The following is a 16,914-nucleotide window of genomic DNA, read 5'->3' on the forward strand; positions in this document are numbered from 1 at the left end:
TACAAAGAGGTGATTATTACTCTTTGCCTATTAAATTTTAAATCAAGTGGTTGTGAATATGTCAATGGCTATGCTTAATTGCAAAAAAAAAACTCTAACTTTGTGACATACCCAAACATCCAATTTGACATCTAGTGGTTAGTAACAATTGTGATCTCCTTGTAATAAAGATAAATAGTATAATAGTAGACAATCTATTAAGAATTTTTTTTTTTTACATTATTACATGAGTAATGATAGTATGAAACCCTCCTACATTCATGTAAGTAAAACTCCAAATGATCACCATTAAATTTTGACACAGATCTCTTGAAAAATTATCAATAAACCCATTCGCCCAAATCCCACACCCATATTGATGACTTTTTTATAAATCTGTGTCAAAATTTAATGGTTATCTTTTAGGGTCCTATTCACACGAGTGTGGAAGGGTCTCATAGTGTCATTACTCTTATTACATTCATATGTACCTATTTTTTCACTTTCTTTTTAAATGAAGAGATTGCCTAAAGATCCAAAGTTTAACAAAGCTTGACTCTTGTATTAAGCGCGTTTGAAGGGAAAAACTACTTTTGATAATCTAAAGTGTTTTTGTTGATGCACGAGGAAAAAGATAAAAAAAAACTTCAGATTTTGAAAATCTAATTTGCTTTTTGAAGTTTTTTAGCTGCCACAAAAAAAAAAAAAAAAAAAAAAAAAAAAAAAAAAAAATAAACTATGGATTTCCAAATTTTTAGAGCTTTTTATTAATAAACACCAAAAAAAAAAAAAACTCTGATTTTGATGGCCTGAATTCTTTTTTTATTACAGGAAAAGGTAGAAAACTTTAGAATCTCACGTTTCAAAGTTAGGGTATTTTGGAAAAAAAAATAAAAAATACAAAAAAAAGATATGAATGAAATATAGAAAAGTGTACTAAGCCTAGGAACATACACGTCCACATATGTGCCTTGAATGTGTCACCTGACGCACCAACCATCCCTTTCAAATATGGATGGTCGGTAATGGCAGTCCCTTCGAAGATTAAAATAGAGGGTCTTAGATTAACCTTAGAAAAGACCAAGTCTCACTTTTAAACATCATTTTCTTCTTTACTTTCATACTCATCAAGGTCGAGATTGTGGACCACTAAACTTGGGGATTCCAAATCTATCTCTAAAATAAATTTTAGAGATGCATATGGACCCATGGAAATCTTGTCCGCCATTCCCACTAATGGCTTAAAAAATTACTGACTTATTAAAAAATGGGTAGGCTCCCTGAATTACCCAAAAAATAAATAATTTGCAATTGACTCGGGAATGCCCTGAGTTCCTAAAGGGAAGGGAGTTCATTATAGTGAACCGAGCAATGCAACTGCCCGAATGTAAACTAAACAGTGCCTGAATATCTAAACAGTCTAAAAAACTAAACTGTTTAAATCAGTATTTAAAAAATCACCGATCCAAATGCAGTATTGGTAAAACCCAGCGGGGTTCCTACTTTTTTAATTTTCAATCCGGCACCTTGGTTCAAATGCAGTATTGGTAAAACCTAGCGGGTTCCTACTTGTTTTATTTTCAATTGGGCACCTTGATTCAAATGCAGTATTGGTAAAACCTGACAGGTCCTTACTTTTTTAATTTTCAATCCGACACCCTAGTCTTTTTAAAATATGATTGACAAATTTCATGTCAGCTAGCACTTTACACCTTCATCCCTACATGTGATTAACAATCCTTCCTTTAGGAAAGCTTCTCCTTACTCGTGACTAACAATCAAGCTTTTTTCTCCCTACACGTGATTAACAATCCTTACTTTGTGGAAGCTTCTCTCTACAAGTGACTAACAATCAAGTTTCAACGTGCAATACGCACGCTTCACATGGCCAAGACAACATTCAATGTAGCCGATCGTTGGATTCTTTTATACAATTCGTTCTTAAACGATGTGGATATATATGTGAGTTGAAAAAAGGGTGACAAATATTATTAACTTGGGATAAGTTGTAGTGAGATGGTGTACGCGCCATGGTGACACACGACGGTGTATGCTTGTCATGAATAAGAAAGTTGTATGTTTGATTGTCGCAATGCAATTTGAGGATAAAAAAAAGAAAAAAATTATTAAAAATAATAATTGGGTGCCCACCACCCCTATCTTTCATCAAAAAAACATAGAAACTTTATTAAGCTATTATATCATGGCATTATTTCATCATATAAGTAATAATTAGTTAATTAGGATTAAAAAATTAGTACTAGTACTAGCTCATAGGATAATAACAATAATAATAATAATAATACCATTTCTAGTCTATTGGATATTAAAAAAAAATGTTTAGAGGATATTTTAAGATAGAAAAATAACACTAACTCATACCACTTTAGAATTTATTTCAAGTTGCTTTATCAATTATCCTACAATGCAAATATAATTTTTTTAATTTATTAATAACCAAATCTTTTATATTATTTATTAATTTATTTATGTTATAAATTTTATAATATATTATTTTTTCTTATAATTGTAAATAAGATTTTTTAAATTAGATGATATACAATACATTTATATTTTTATTTGTATAATAAAATAATTATAAAATATAAAGTTATAAACTAACAACCTCAATTTCCATATATATTATCATAGTTAGTTAAGTTGTAATAATTTTGGATAAGTAAAACAAATTAATAAATGTTTGATACTTTGATGTGATACTAATTTATGTGGGAAATTAATTTTTTTAATCTTATAATATGAAAGTGTTTGTAACTAGTTACTTCACATTGCAAGTATGAATTTATTTATTTACTTTTTAATTTTATTAAAATATTATTGTAAATTTGTATTTCTATCCAAACTAATTGTTATATATTAGATTTATTTATTTGTAAGGGTCATACCCTTGTTTTTTGAATCACATTTATTATAATATTGTAATTAATAATTATACTAATTACAATGATAACTAAGTCTTATATTTTATTTATTAATTTATTTATTTTAATTATACAGACATCCAGATAGAAAAACAACGTCTCAATAATCACCTATTTTTACAAAGTAATGAAAATGCATAATGCACCACTCTTAAATTCATTTTCAAATTAAAATAACATTTTTTTAAAGATTTATAGCGATTTTTTAAATATTTTTTGAGACAAAAATTACCGAGTCCACTCGATTCTCGATCCAAAATGCCGATTCACCTGTCTGGATGGTTTTTAGATGCCCGATCCGAAGCACCGATCTGTTTTTAAACCTCTTGTCTAAACTATCCCCTAGGTCAGAACCGGCCCAAAGTATTTATTATTGTCGGCTTGCTGATTTCTGAACCACTTGTGCAAACAACCACCGCATGAACAGGTGAGAACACCTTAAATGTCCCTTTGTTGCACGGTGTACGGTACACCAGAGGAGCATCAACCATCCTTTTTTGTGATGGACAGTGAAGATCGATCCTCGTCAAGTTTATTGCCTCTCTACCATCTGTTGCGAGGAACGTATGGTGGATGTGCGGCCATAAATTAACTTACCATAGACCAACGTATTGCAGCCATACATTAAGTTACCGTAGACCAACGTACGTGTACTCTCATGGAAGACGCCATAGTTCAAAAAATCGAACCAGCTTAAAAAACTGGCCAATGGCCAGGTCCGAGTAATCGGTAAGTTGGCTGGTTCAATCGGCCTAATCGGACAGGACCTGGCTGGTCCAAAAAATATTTTTTTTAAAAAAGTATATCTAAATAATGATTAAATAAGCACATCAAAAAAATTTTTGAAAAGTAGTAATAAAAATAGATTTAAAAAATCGATTTGTGCCCGGAGGTATGTTCAATTTTTTTTAAAAGATGAAAAAAATATAAAAATAAGTATTCATGACCAAACTACTTTCCAATGTTTGCCAAAATGATAAAAAACATTTAAAAAACACATTACAAACAAATCCCTTATTTTATGGGATTTTATTTTATTTTTTTGTATTTTTTAAAAATACTGGGCCAGATCATCAAAACCGGATCGGCCAGTGCCCGGTTCCAGTTGACCAGCCGAGTTTGCTAACACTCGAAGAAGACACTCCACCCATAATCAAAGCTCAACCTTGTACAATCTTTTCCCACTCCTTTTGGGCTTCAATGGTTGATTCGTATTGTTGAACCACCAAAAAAAAGAAACTCTTAGAGCCCAACACTTGAGTTGGACTCGTTGAGATCCAAACTCGAGACATATGATGATTTAACCGAGTCAGGATATCCAACCCAGGCGAGTCTCAACAAAAAAAAGTACATAAAAAGAGTCGGAATATTCAACCTGCTTGAGTCTCAAAAGAAAAATACATAAAATTCATTTGAATAATGTCAACAAAAAATAAAATAAAATTCAATAATTCAGATCAAGCTTACCAGTTAGTCATCTAGACAAGGTACCTTCTCATGTCTAAGTGTATCTGACGCACCCATGCAAAGGTCACCGTTGTTCATAACACTGGTCCAAGTGTATCAGACACGCCCATGCAGGAGTCACCATTTTTCATGACACTGGGGGCATCTAATAACATGCGATATGCAATCCAGCTACAAAATGAGATATCACATATGATCATCATATTTTATTTATTGACAGGTTAATATGTAAGATTTGAACTCTTGACTTTCTATTGTGGCACTGCTGCCCTGACCACCCAAATCAAGGGTCCAGTCCTCAGGTTTACATATAATATAAGAGTAGCATAAACATGTGTAAGCTAGTAATTGCTAACTTATGAATGGACGTGCTCTAGCCCAATTATGGTTATAAGATTATGTAACCTAGAAGTCATAGTGCTCTTCCACCAACATGGCCGTTCATGATTTCTTGACCAACTATGGACCAAGTCACTTGGGCACTGCACCGGGTGTGATGCAAGATAACTCAACCACGATTCATGAATGAAATAATAGGCACCATTAGGCATGCCAACAGGATGGGCCCAAGCCCAGGCCCAAAATGGCATTTTGACATGACCCTGGCCATGCTCAAAAAAAAAAAAAAAAAAAAATTATATATATATATAAAATTTCTTATTTAATATATAAAGCATGTATCTAATTTTTTGGGCCAGGCCAAGGTAGGAGCAAATCTAGCAGAAAATCATTTCAAGCCTACCACGTTTGGGTCTCGGCCAGAAGAGCAAGCCTCATCAAGTAGCCCAAATCCGGCCCGAAAATCAGGACTCTCTTGGAAGCCCGCGGGCTGGACTAGGCTCCTTGGTAGCCCTAGGCATAATGGATTTAGGTACAAATCAGCCAAAGAAAGATGATGAGTAGTTGACCAAGATAAGCACTAAATGCTCTTCTAGTTATTTACTCCAAAATAGGGGAGAGTGTGTGAGAGCTTGTTTTTAAAATAGCTAGATTTATTTTTAATTGGAAAAAGTTTAGATACGGGAGAGGCCTTAAACAATCAAAATTAAAGTGCACCTCAAAAATTTATTAGAAGTGATTGTTTCAATGCACAAAATCTTCAAATTCATTATCTCAACCTCAAGATAAACAAACATGAAAAAAATGGATTTCAAGTATCGAAAATAGTGCATCTTATAATACAGTTTTGGACGGTCAATTTTTAAGATTTTCAAGTGTTCATAGATCTGCTCGATATGCACTATTTTTTAAGATTTAAAAATTATAATTAGATATAAAAATAAAACTTCAAACCATTACAAAGATTTCCAATATTGAAACAGCATCTTTCGATGCCTTACTTTGATGGTTTAGGGCCTCGGCCTTATACAGACCACACACTTTCTATTTTAATGTGGTAAAAAAAATGTGGCCATTTGTAAATTCTTTTGTAGCAAATATATTCTGAAACACGGGCTGATATTTCAATTTTAGAATTGTTTTTCATTAGAAGGTAATTTTCCTATTACAAGAAGTGATTCGTCATTGCTTGTAAATGCTATTAAAGGGCGTGCATGACTCCATTGCACTTCACATGGTAGCAGCCAACTGTCGTCACAAACTCTCATATCATAAGTGGAGCATTTTTTACATCTATCGGGAGGCCACCATGATAATCGATACAATTGCCAAGAAGGGGATATCTCTCTCTGCTGCTACAGTTTGTTGTGCTAGACCGCCAAATTTCATTTATCTGTCTTTAATTCACGATTTGGCATAATTGCCCTATGACAGAATTGTAACAATGATTTGAATCTTCTCTACTTTTATTTAATGAAAAACAGGTAGGGGATCTTCTCCCCTACCGGCTTACCCAAAAGAAAAAAGAAAAAATTTTGCAGCCGTAAAATGTCTTTGTGACGTTGAGTTAACTCAACACACCTCCTCATGATCAACCATCCCATTTAATTTTAAGATCAAAAGATTTTGTGCTTTCGCTGGTTTATGCTCCTTCGGATAAAAAATACCATATTTAACAGTAAATTTTGAATGATAATTTTCATGGATATAATTTGACAGAAAAATGGAAAACAGGAAATCATTTGCAATTGTACTGCACTTTTCAATCTCATATCACTATTTTTCTTACAAAAACTCACTCTAATCCTTTTGTTTTTCCAAAATTACTCATTTGGCAATTTTAAAGTAGATCCCAAAATTTTAGATCGAGAATTTATGCCTAAATAGGTCTTTTACATTATGGACCAAATCTAAAATATGCCCCTACAGGAGCATGCTATATACAATCTTGAGTTTATAAATAAGAAACTAGATAAGAAGATAGCTGAATCTCGCTGCTTCATCCCCATGAAACCTCTATTAGAACTCGATGGACGACTCTATTCATACTTTGGCAAACCCAACCATAGTTATCAAAACGCTTCTTCCACTTAGACAGCTAACCAATGCTTTGTACGGTTTGATCTAACCATTGCTAGTTGAAAACTAATATAAGTTTCCCCTCCCCCAAGAAACCATACTTTTATCTTGCTATGCTCTTTCACACAAAATGAATATTGTGTTTAGATATTTATATAGAGATTCTATAGTATGAGATCATTTACTATTACTACAAGAATGTCACAATCACTCATAATCACTAGATGTCAAGTTGGACAGCTTGAATTGTATCACAAAGTCTAAGAAATTTGTTTTTAAATATTAAATCTAGTCAAGGGCATACTTACAACCACCCAATTTAAAATCCTCTGGACAAGAGTAATTGTGACCTTGTTGTACTAGAATAAATGATCTTTTTGTATAAATTTTCATTTACATAACATTATAAATCAATTCACAAATGACAATACTAAAAGAAATACCAAACACCAAAGGTTTAAGGGAAAGAAAGGAACTTGACCACATGCCTGAACAGTTTACTCGTATAAATAGAGCACTCCCCACTAAAAATGAACGAAAACATGATGGAACTTTTATGTACCAATAAACTTGTGTATATGCATATAAATTATGCACTGTAAGGAGAGAATAAATAAATGGGTGTGGTTTTCGTAGGGCTGCATCTTTACCATATTTGGTTAAACAACACCTAAGAAAATACACTAGAAAATGCAGTTCCGGCACCAAAAAGGCGAAAGAGCCTTGCACTGGCCTGCAACACTTGAAACAGGTGGTCAAAAAAGTGGTAAATAGACCATCTTTAGGGTTTGAAATCAATTTTTATCATACACATGATTATAGAGGTTGGGATGATCAATTTGTCAGTTTTTCAATGACAAATATATATTTTCCATCAAAATTTCTGCAGCTTAAAACACAATTGCCAGACAATACTTTCCTAAATAAAAACACAAAACTGCAGAGTCATCAATGGAAGGGGGGGGGGGGGGGGGGGGGGTGTTAACACTAGCTGCATACTCAGCAACCAAAAAATTAGGATAACCTTGAAGTTAATACACTAATGTACAAATATACAAACACAAATACACACATACAGTGGACCACTCGTAGAAGAAAAGGCATGGTTGGGTAATATAACTAGGAAGAAGCCATGGTATCATAGCCATAAATAAAATGGTATCCATCTCAGCGAGGAGCAATGCGCGGGATCACGCCACTAAGAAGATCGCTTCCCGAAACATCATATGATAAGAATGGTTTCTTATCAGAGGATGAGGAGGGAGTTAATTTTCCAGTGGCTATGTCCACGGATTCAGATGGCAGAGAGTCAGACTCTGGGGTCATTTTCCAGATGATTTCGAGCTCTCGAACCACCTCGGTCATGGCAGGTCGGCCCTCTGTGTCATCAAGGCAACACCGAAAAGCCAACCTTGCAAACTGTTCGATACATTCCGAAGGGTAAGAGCCCATATGTGGGTCGACAATTGAGCATAGCATTCCTGATTGGTACGCGTTGTTTACCTGGGGATTAAGAGAGAGAATGATTCAGCTTCTAGACCAAATTATGCAGTATAAATGATAAAACAGTAAGTATGCTCTCTCTCTCTCTCTCTCTCTCTCTCTCTCTCGCAACACACACGCGCACACACATAATTTCTTATTATTACAGCAATTTTGCTGATATTACTTTCTTTTATTGATTTTATTAGTTATTTTGCATAGGTGATTACTCCATTAAGTAAAAGTAGAATGCTAGGAATCAACACAGGATTATAAAACTCAGGCATTACAGTATACACAGTTGCACAAAACCGACAATATGGTGGAAAAAATCTGAAAGGCCCTGAATAAATAATCAAGAATGGAGAAAGAAATAAATGGAGTAGGGTAGCCAAGAGGTGGTAAAGCAATTTTTTGCACACAAATATAATTGTTATGTAAAAAACACCATGAGCAGTATTAAGACTTACTTCTCGGACAATATTTTTCCCATGTGAAATGGGATGCATCCCAGTTAGGAGCTCGTGAAACACAACTCCCAAACTATACACATCGCTTTTGTCTGTTAACTTGTGGGTTAAGAAGTATTCTGGATCAAGGTAACCCTGCAACAAGATCCAAATTATATATGACAAACTGAAACTCTCAGCTTCCAAAGAGCAAAGATTACCAAAAAAAATGACATGCAATCCATTGGTCATCCAAATATGGCTATCAAGCAACCATTGCCCTAATATATTCATAAAAACAAGATATAAATATGAAGATTAAAGCACATAGATTCATAAATTGATTTTATTTGGTAAATTTTGCCAAATTTATTCATCTCCAGTCTCTTCAAAAAATTGTACATTAGCACCTGCGTAAGACATGTTGCTTGTGTGCATTGTATCCTCAACCCTAAACCCTACGGATTATCATTACACAAAATACCAAAAGAAGCCATTATTGAACTCATATATATATATATATATATATATATATATATATATATCGGAAAAAGCTAATGTAGACCTACTAGCCTACATCTACATATGAGCCCAATGACTCAAATTCAATATGGGCAAATCCAATGATCACAATTGCATTTCGTATTTGAATTTTAATATTTTTCTATAATTTCAAATCATTTGAAATTTTGAACATGTGTTCTTTAAAAATAGGATAATCTAATAAAAATATCAAAAAAATAATTTACAAACAAATATATCGACTAAAATGCCCTTGAAACTTTTTAGGGGTATTTTAGTCTATTTAAATTTTACGAATTTATTTTTTAATATTTTTATTACATGCGTCTTGATGAGAAGAATAGATGCCTAAAATTTCATGTGATTTGGATTTATAAAAAAAAATTAAAATTAAAATACAAAATGAGGTTGTGACCGTTAGATTGGCCCAGATTGAATCTGGGTCGTTGGGATCATATGTAGCTATAGCTACTCCAGCTTTTTCCATATATATATATATATATATATATATATAGGGAGAATATGAGGTCAGCCCACTAGCTGACAACTATAGTAAATGCCCAATGGTCCAGATTGAATCTGGACCGATCCAATGGTCATGTTTGTATTTTGTATTTTAATTTTAATTTTTTTTTACAAATCCAAATCACTTGAAAGTTTGAACATCTATTAGGAGAATCTAATAAAAATATATAAAAAATAATTCACAAAAAAACAAATTATTTAAAATACCCCTGAAAGTTTCAAGAGTATTTTGGTCAATTTATTTTTTGCGAATTTTTTTTAAAATATTTTTATTAGGTGCACCTTTATGAGAAGAATGGATGCCCAAAATTTTATGTGATTTGAATTAATAGAAAAAATATTAAAATCATATTACGAAATGAGGTTGTGACCATTAGATCGGTCTAGATTCAATATGGGTTGTTGAGCTTATACTATTTCATCAGCCTGTGAGCTAACAAGATCTTTTCCCTCTCTCTCTCTCTATATATATATATATATATATATATATATATATATATATATATATATATATATATATATATATATATATATATATATATATATATATATATATATATATATATATATATATATATATATAGGGTTTGTCTAGAGTTAACAACCCCTCAAAATACAAATGTTCAAGTTAGATGGGGTTGTGATGGGGGTATTTATCAAAACAATCATTACTTTTTTATTACAAAATTATTTAAATAGATAACTTTACCATCAAGCAAGGGTAAATTTGAAATTTTCACAAAAGCATAATGGCATTTTAAAAGTTAGTGTCCTGGCACTTTATTTGTAGAGTGCCCTTGTCTTTTAGTTAAAATTTCAACTTTACCCCGTATGGAGATGACAACGTAATCTGTCTTGTAGTAATATTTACAAAATTGCCCCACAAAAGTAACTTTTTTTAAAAAAATAGATTACAAAATTAATAAATCCACTCTTCACAACTGTCTCTATCTTGAACCTTTGTAATTTGAAGGGTTTTGAAGTTTAGATTATCCCATATATATATATATATATATATAGGATTATTTTAGAATACACCATTAATATATATATAGGGTTTGTCTAGAGTTAACAACCCCTCAAAATACAAATGTTCAAGTTAGATGGGGTTGTGATGGGGGTATTTATCAAAACAATCATTACTTTTTTATTACAAAATTATTTAAATAGATAACTTTACCATCAAGCAAGGGTAAATTTGAAATTTTCACAAAAGCATAATGGCATTTTAAAAGTTAGTGTCCTGGCACTTTATTTGTAGAGTGCCCTTGTCTTTTAGTTAAAATTTCAACTTTACCCCGTATGGAGATGACAACGTAATCTGTCTTGTAGTAATATTTACAAAATTGCCCCACAAAAGTAACTTTTTTTAAAAAAATAGATTACAAAATTAATAAATCCACTCTTCACAACTGTCTCTATCTTGAACCTTTGTAATTTGAAGGGTTTTGAAGTTTAGATTATCCCATATATATATATATATATATATATAGGATTATTTTAGAATACACCATTAATATATATATAGGGTTTGTCTAGAGTTAACAACCCCTCAAAATACAAATGTTCAAGTTAGATGGGGTTGTGATGGGGGTATTTATCAAAACAATCATTACTTTTTTATTACAAAATTATTTAAATAGATAACTTTACCATCAAGCAAGGGTAAATTTGAAATTTTCACAAAAGCATAATGGCATTTTAAAAGTTAGTGTCCTGGCACTTTATTTGTAGAGTGCCCTTGTCTTTTAGTTAAAATTTCAACTTTACCCCGTATGGAGATGACAACGTAATCTGTCTTGTAGTAATATTTACAAAATTGCCCCACAAAAGTAACTTTTTTAAAAAAAATAGATTACAAAATTAATAAATCCACTCTTCACAACTGTCTCTATCTTGAACCTTTGTAATTTGAAGGGTTTTGAAGTTTAGATTATCCCATATATATATATATATATATATATATAGGATTATTTTAGAATACACCATTAATATATATATAGGGTTTGTCTAGAGTTAACAACCCCTCAAAATACAAATGTTCAAGTTAGATGGGGTTGTGATGGGGGTATTTATCAAAACAATCATTACTTTTTTATTACAAAATTATTTAAATAGATAACTTTACCATCAAGCAAGGGTAAATTTGAAATTTTCACAAAAGCATAATGGCATTTTAAAAGTTAGTGTCCTGGCACTTTATTTGTAGAGTGCCCTTGTCTTTTAGTTAAAATTTCAACTTTACCCCGTATGGAGATGACAACGTAATCTGTCTTGTAGTAATATTTACAAAATTGCCCCACAAAAGTAACTTTTTTAAAAAAAATAGATTACAAAATTAATAAATCCACTCTTCACAACTGTCTCTATCTTGAACCTTTGTAATTTGAAGGGTTTTGAAGTTTAGATTATCCCATATATATATATATATATATATATATAGGATTATTTTAGAATACACCATTAATATATATATAGGGTTTGTCTAGAGTTAACAACCCCTCAAAATACAAATGTTCAAGTTAGATGGGGTTGTGATGGGGGTATTTATCAAAACAATCATTACTTTTTTATTACAAAATTATTTAAATAGATAACTTTACCATCAAGCAAGGGTAAATTTGAAATTTTCACAAAAGCATAATGGCATTTTAAAAGTTAGTGTCCTGGCACTTTATTTGTAGAGTGCCCTTGTCTTTTAGTTAAAATTTCAACTTTACCCCGTATGGAGATGACAACGTAATCTGTCTTGTAGTAATATTTACAAAATTGCCCCACAAAAGTAACTTTTTTTAAAAAAATAGATTACAAAATTAATAAATCCACTCTTCACAACTGTCTCTATCTTGAACCTTTGTAATTTGAAGGGTTTTGAAGTTTAGATTATCCCATAGATATATATATATATATATATATAGGATTATTTTAGAATACACCATTAATATATATATAGGGTTTGTCTAGAGTTAACAACCCCTCAAAATACAAATGTTCAAGTTAGATGGGGTTGTGATGGGGGTATTTATCAAAACAATCATTACTTTTTTATTACAAAATTATTTAAATAGATAACTTTACCATCAAGCAAGGGTAAATTTGAAATTTTCACAAAAGCATAATGGCATTTTAAAAGTTAGTGTCCTGGCACTTTATTTGTAGAGTGCCCTTGTCTTTTAGTTAAAATTTCAACTTTACCCCATATGGAGATGACAACGTAATCTGTCTTGTAGTAATATTTACAAAATTGCCCCACAAAAGTAACTTTTTTTAAAAAAATAGATTACAAAATTAATAAATCCACTCTTCACAACTGTCTCTATCTTGAACCTTTGTAATTTGAAGGGTTTTGAAGTTTAGATTATCCCATATATATATATATATATATATATATAGGATTATTTTAGAATACACCATTAATATATATATAGGGTTTGTCTAGAGTTAACAACCCCTCAAAATACAAATGTTCAAGTTAGATGGGGTTGTGATGGGGGTATTTATCAAAACAATCATTACTTTTTTATTACAAAATTATTTAAATAGATAACTTTACCATCAAGCAAGGGTAAATTTGAAATTTTCACAAAAGCATAATGGCATTTTAAAAGTTAGTGTCCTGGCACTTTATTTGTAGAGTGCCCTTGTCTTTTAGTTAAAATTTCAACTTTACCCCGTATGGAGATGACAACGTAATCTGTCTTGTAGTAATATTTACAAAATTGCCCCACAAAAGTAACTTTTTTTAAAAAAATAGATTACAAAATTAATAAATCCACTCTTCACAACTGTCTCTATCTTGAACCTTTGTAATTTGAAGGGTTTTGAAGTTTAGATTATCCCATATATATATATATATATATATATATATATATATATATATATATATATATATATATATATATATATATATATATATATATATATAGGATTATTTTAGAATACACCATATTAATGGTGAACTTAGAATTAAGTATTTCAAAATTTTTAACATAAAATGCCGATACAATATGAAAAAATATATTAACAATTGCTTATTTGAAAATTTAATTTTAACTTACCTTTAAAGTCCAATCATCATTTAAAAAGTCAAAAGAATCTGTTTGAATTTGAAATTGAGTTTTAGCGGGATTTTGAAAAGACCAAAATACCCTTTCCGAAGTATATGAAATATTTATAGTAAGGTCCTTTTTGACCATGTAAGGGTATTTTATGCTAAAAAATTTTGAAATACTAAATTCTAAATTCACTATTAGCATAGTTCATTCTAGAATAACCCATATATGTATGTATATATATCATTTATTTTATATATAGGAAAAGGAGAGTATAGGACCTGTGTATGAAATATGGCACATGGCCAAGGCATCTAGCCTCTACTCTCAACAATGGATAATGGAGAATACCCATAACCTGGTGAATGTCACTTATTGTCAACAATGACTAATCCTCACTATCCATCACTAAGGAGATAGGCGTTGATGCCCTGGGTGCATACCGTATACCATACGCACTGTATTAGATATTCTTTCCCAGTATAAATTGGAATTGCACCAAAAAGATTTTGAAGTTCTAACGGTACACCAATATGTTAATTGTGAATAATAACCTTACCGGGGTGCCTTTCACCACAGTGGAAACGTGTTCTGGGGCATCACCCTCAAGCTCCGGAACAGGCGCAAGCCTTGACAGCCCAAAATCTGCAACTTTAGCGATAAATTGCGAATCCAACAAAATGTTGCTGGCTTTGATATCACGGTGGAATATAGGAGGATTGGCTTCATTGTGAGGATATGATATGCCTCGAGCTGAGCCCAATGCTAGGCGTAGCCTCATGGCAAAATTCAATGGTTCCTTCACTTTTTCTGTCAAAGTCATTGGTAGTAAGCAGAAATACGGGTGTGATGAAATCATGTTTAAAAAAAGGCCAATAATTTGATGCCTCATTTATGAATGCATACACTCATATGTACTGCAAAGCACTTCAGCTTTTTATCTGGAATTTCTCGGAAAACAAAATAAAGTCTCCCAAGCGAAGACTTCAACTGTCACTACTTTTTATTGTCAAAGGCAACAAATATCATGCAAAAAATAGTATGAAAAAACAAAGAAAGTAAGTGTTACACAAACAAGGTCCAAGAGGAATACCAGAAAGGTGATTTCGCAGGTTGCCGTTTGGCATGAACTCATAAACCAAGTGAACCATTGATTTACGAGGACTTGCTGATATCTCTTGATTATGGGCAGAAGATAGAGGAAGAGCTGGACCATCTCTATTTGATCATGACCCTACTCTCTCTCTCTCTCCCCTCCATCTCTCGGATCATCACCCTACTATCTATCTCTAATTTAGGTGGAATACTTGATATTTTATTGAAGGATGAGATTTTTGGGACCTAGGACTCATATCTAGAATTGGGACCTTTTTATTATTCGTTTTAAGATAATTTTTTTATCTGATTTTTAAAGTATATATAATATTTAACATGGAGATCATAAATATGTAAAAAATAAATAAATTTTAAAAACTAAAGAATGATAATTTTATGAAAGAAATATTTAGAGTATGTTTAACTTTTTTGGAGAGACCGTCCATTTAATCTTTAAAAATGGATGGATGTCAAATGTAGGAATGTGTCAATGTTTCTTTATAAAATTAGGCAAGAAATAGGGGAGATGGACCCCCTACCCTATCTTTCTATCTCATTAGGGGTGGCAATTGGGTGAGCGTGATTGGCCCTAAAAAACTAGGGACGGGGCCACAAAATGTAGCTTGTGAGCTGGGCCTAGGCCAAGCCAAGACAAGCCCAACTCAACCGTTATTTTTCCAAAGCCCATAGTAAATTAAAATTTTGATTGTTTACCTCTTTATAACATAAAAAAAGTATAGGGAAAAATAATTGATACCTGCATTCTGTAGTTTCTGTCTCTTTAAAATATAAAAAAGTATAGGGAAAATAATTGATACCCAAATCTGTAGTTTCTGGACCATCCGCTCCTCCGGCTGGCCCCAATTGAAGTACACAAACTCAGCTCGTTTTGAACCAAAATACCAGTTTCTTTTTTTGCCACGTTTTGACTTTCTCTCTCTAAGCTGGTCTAATACATAATATGCCAGACCAACACAACTCAACTTTGTAGAGAGTTGCTTGGACACATTTTTGTGCTGAACCAACTCTATATTCAACTTGTACCGATCCAATACATTTTTGTGCCAAACTAATACAAGCCGGTCCAACAAACTTTTTGTGTCAGACTTGCTCATATATTCCACTTGTGTCAGTCCGACACATTTTTGTGCTAAAGTTTGGATGGGGGGGGGGGTTATTTAGTAATGTGGTTAAAAAATTTAACATTGGGCTGGTTGTAAAGAAAAACACCGTTGAGAGATAATAGTGCGATATCAAAAGTGTTGGGGTGAAGTGCTTAGAGATAGTAACGTGATATCAAAATTGTTGAGGTGAAAAATGCTTAGAAAGTACAAATTGAGGGTATTTATAATTTTTTCAAATTTATAAAACTGCCTCTATGATTTTTAAAATTAGGAAATATACCATGTATATATGTCAAACATTTCTTGAGTTTTTTTTTTTGGTTGAAATATTCTAAATATAAATATGAGAACTTCACCAAAGGTAATCCGATAACATTGCTCTCTCTCTCTCTCTCTTGTGCATGTGCGTCACCTGTGCAAGAGATGGAGAAGATATAGAGAAAACCTATTTTAGGTGTCTATTATTTGTGGATTGCACACAGGTGCAGGCACGCAAAGACCGAGAGGCAAACTACTATTTGCCATTAAAATTAAAGACCGTGTATACTATGCTTTGCGTTTACGCCTTGGTCAGAACATGTACTTGAAGGATATCTTCAATATGAAAGTTTGGTACTAAAGAATTACTGAATGATTATTTCAAAAAAAAAATTGTAATTCGAGTTTTCTAACATTTGGATCTCACCATCTAAAAATTGGATGGTCTCTATTCGATCGCCCGACATTATTTTTTCAAGTGTATAGAGGGTACAATTAGTTTTTTTTTTTTTAAGTTAATCTATTGTTGGAGAGGTTATATCCCCAAAATTTGGGGTCCCAAAATTGATTCTAAGTGGGGTTTTACTCAAGCAAATGGACA

At 32.1% G+C, this 16,914-nt stretch overlaps 1 protein-coding gene across 1 annotated transcript; it reads right to left on the reverse strand.

The window, feature by feature from the left end:
• Nucleotides 1-7,802: 7,802 nt before the first annotated feature.
• LOC148781135 (putative LRR receptor-like serine/threonine-protein kinase At1g06840) lies at nucleotides 7,803-15,403 on the reverse strand. Its single transcript, XM_088874042.1, has 4 exons — nucleotides 14,930-15,403; nucleotides 14,396-14,646; nucleotides 8,759-8,893; nucleotides 7,803-8,309 (listed from the first exon to the last, which is right to left on the reverse strand). Exons 1-4 carry the CDS (start codon nucleotides 14,985-14,987, stop codon nucleotides 7,974-7,976), a joined length of 780 nt encoding a protein of 259 aa, XP_088730168.1. The 5' UTR covers nucleotides 14,988-15,403; the 3' UTR covers nucleotides 7,803-7,973.
• Between the last annotated feature and the right edge of the window lie 1,511 nt (nucleotides 15,404-16,914).

The sequence above is a fragment of the Amborella trichopoda genome, chromosome 8 (genome assembly GCF_054954075.1).
Source record: "Amborella trichopoda isolate Santa Cruz 75 chromosome 8, AtrichopodaSantaCruz75HAP2 v2.0, whole genome shotgun sequence".
Lineage (NCBI taxonomy): Eukaryota > Viridiplantae > Streptophyta > Magnoliopsida > Amborellales > Amborellaceae > Amborella > Amborella trichopoda.

What these genes read in the sequence shown, in the direction of transcription:
- LOC148781135 (XM_088874042.1), bottom strand. Translation starts at nt 14,987, where the DNA reads ATGGTTCACTTGGTTTATGAGTTCATGCCAAACGGCAACCTGCGAAAT. An exon ending in CTGTGGTGAAAGGCACCCCG is followed by an intron (nt 8,894 to 14,395) that starts GTAAGGTTATTA and finishes ATCTTGTTGCAG; the next exon opens with GGTTACCTTGATCCAGAATA. An exon ending in GGAAAAATATTGTCCGAGAA is followed by an intron (nt 8,310 to 8,758) that starts GTAAGTCTTAAT and finishes CTTAATCCCCAG; the next exon opens with GTAAACAACGCGTACCAATC.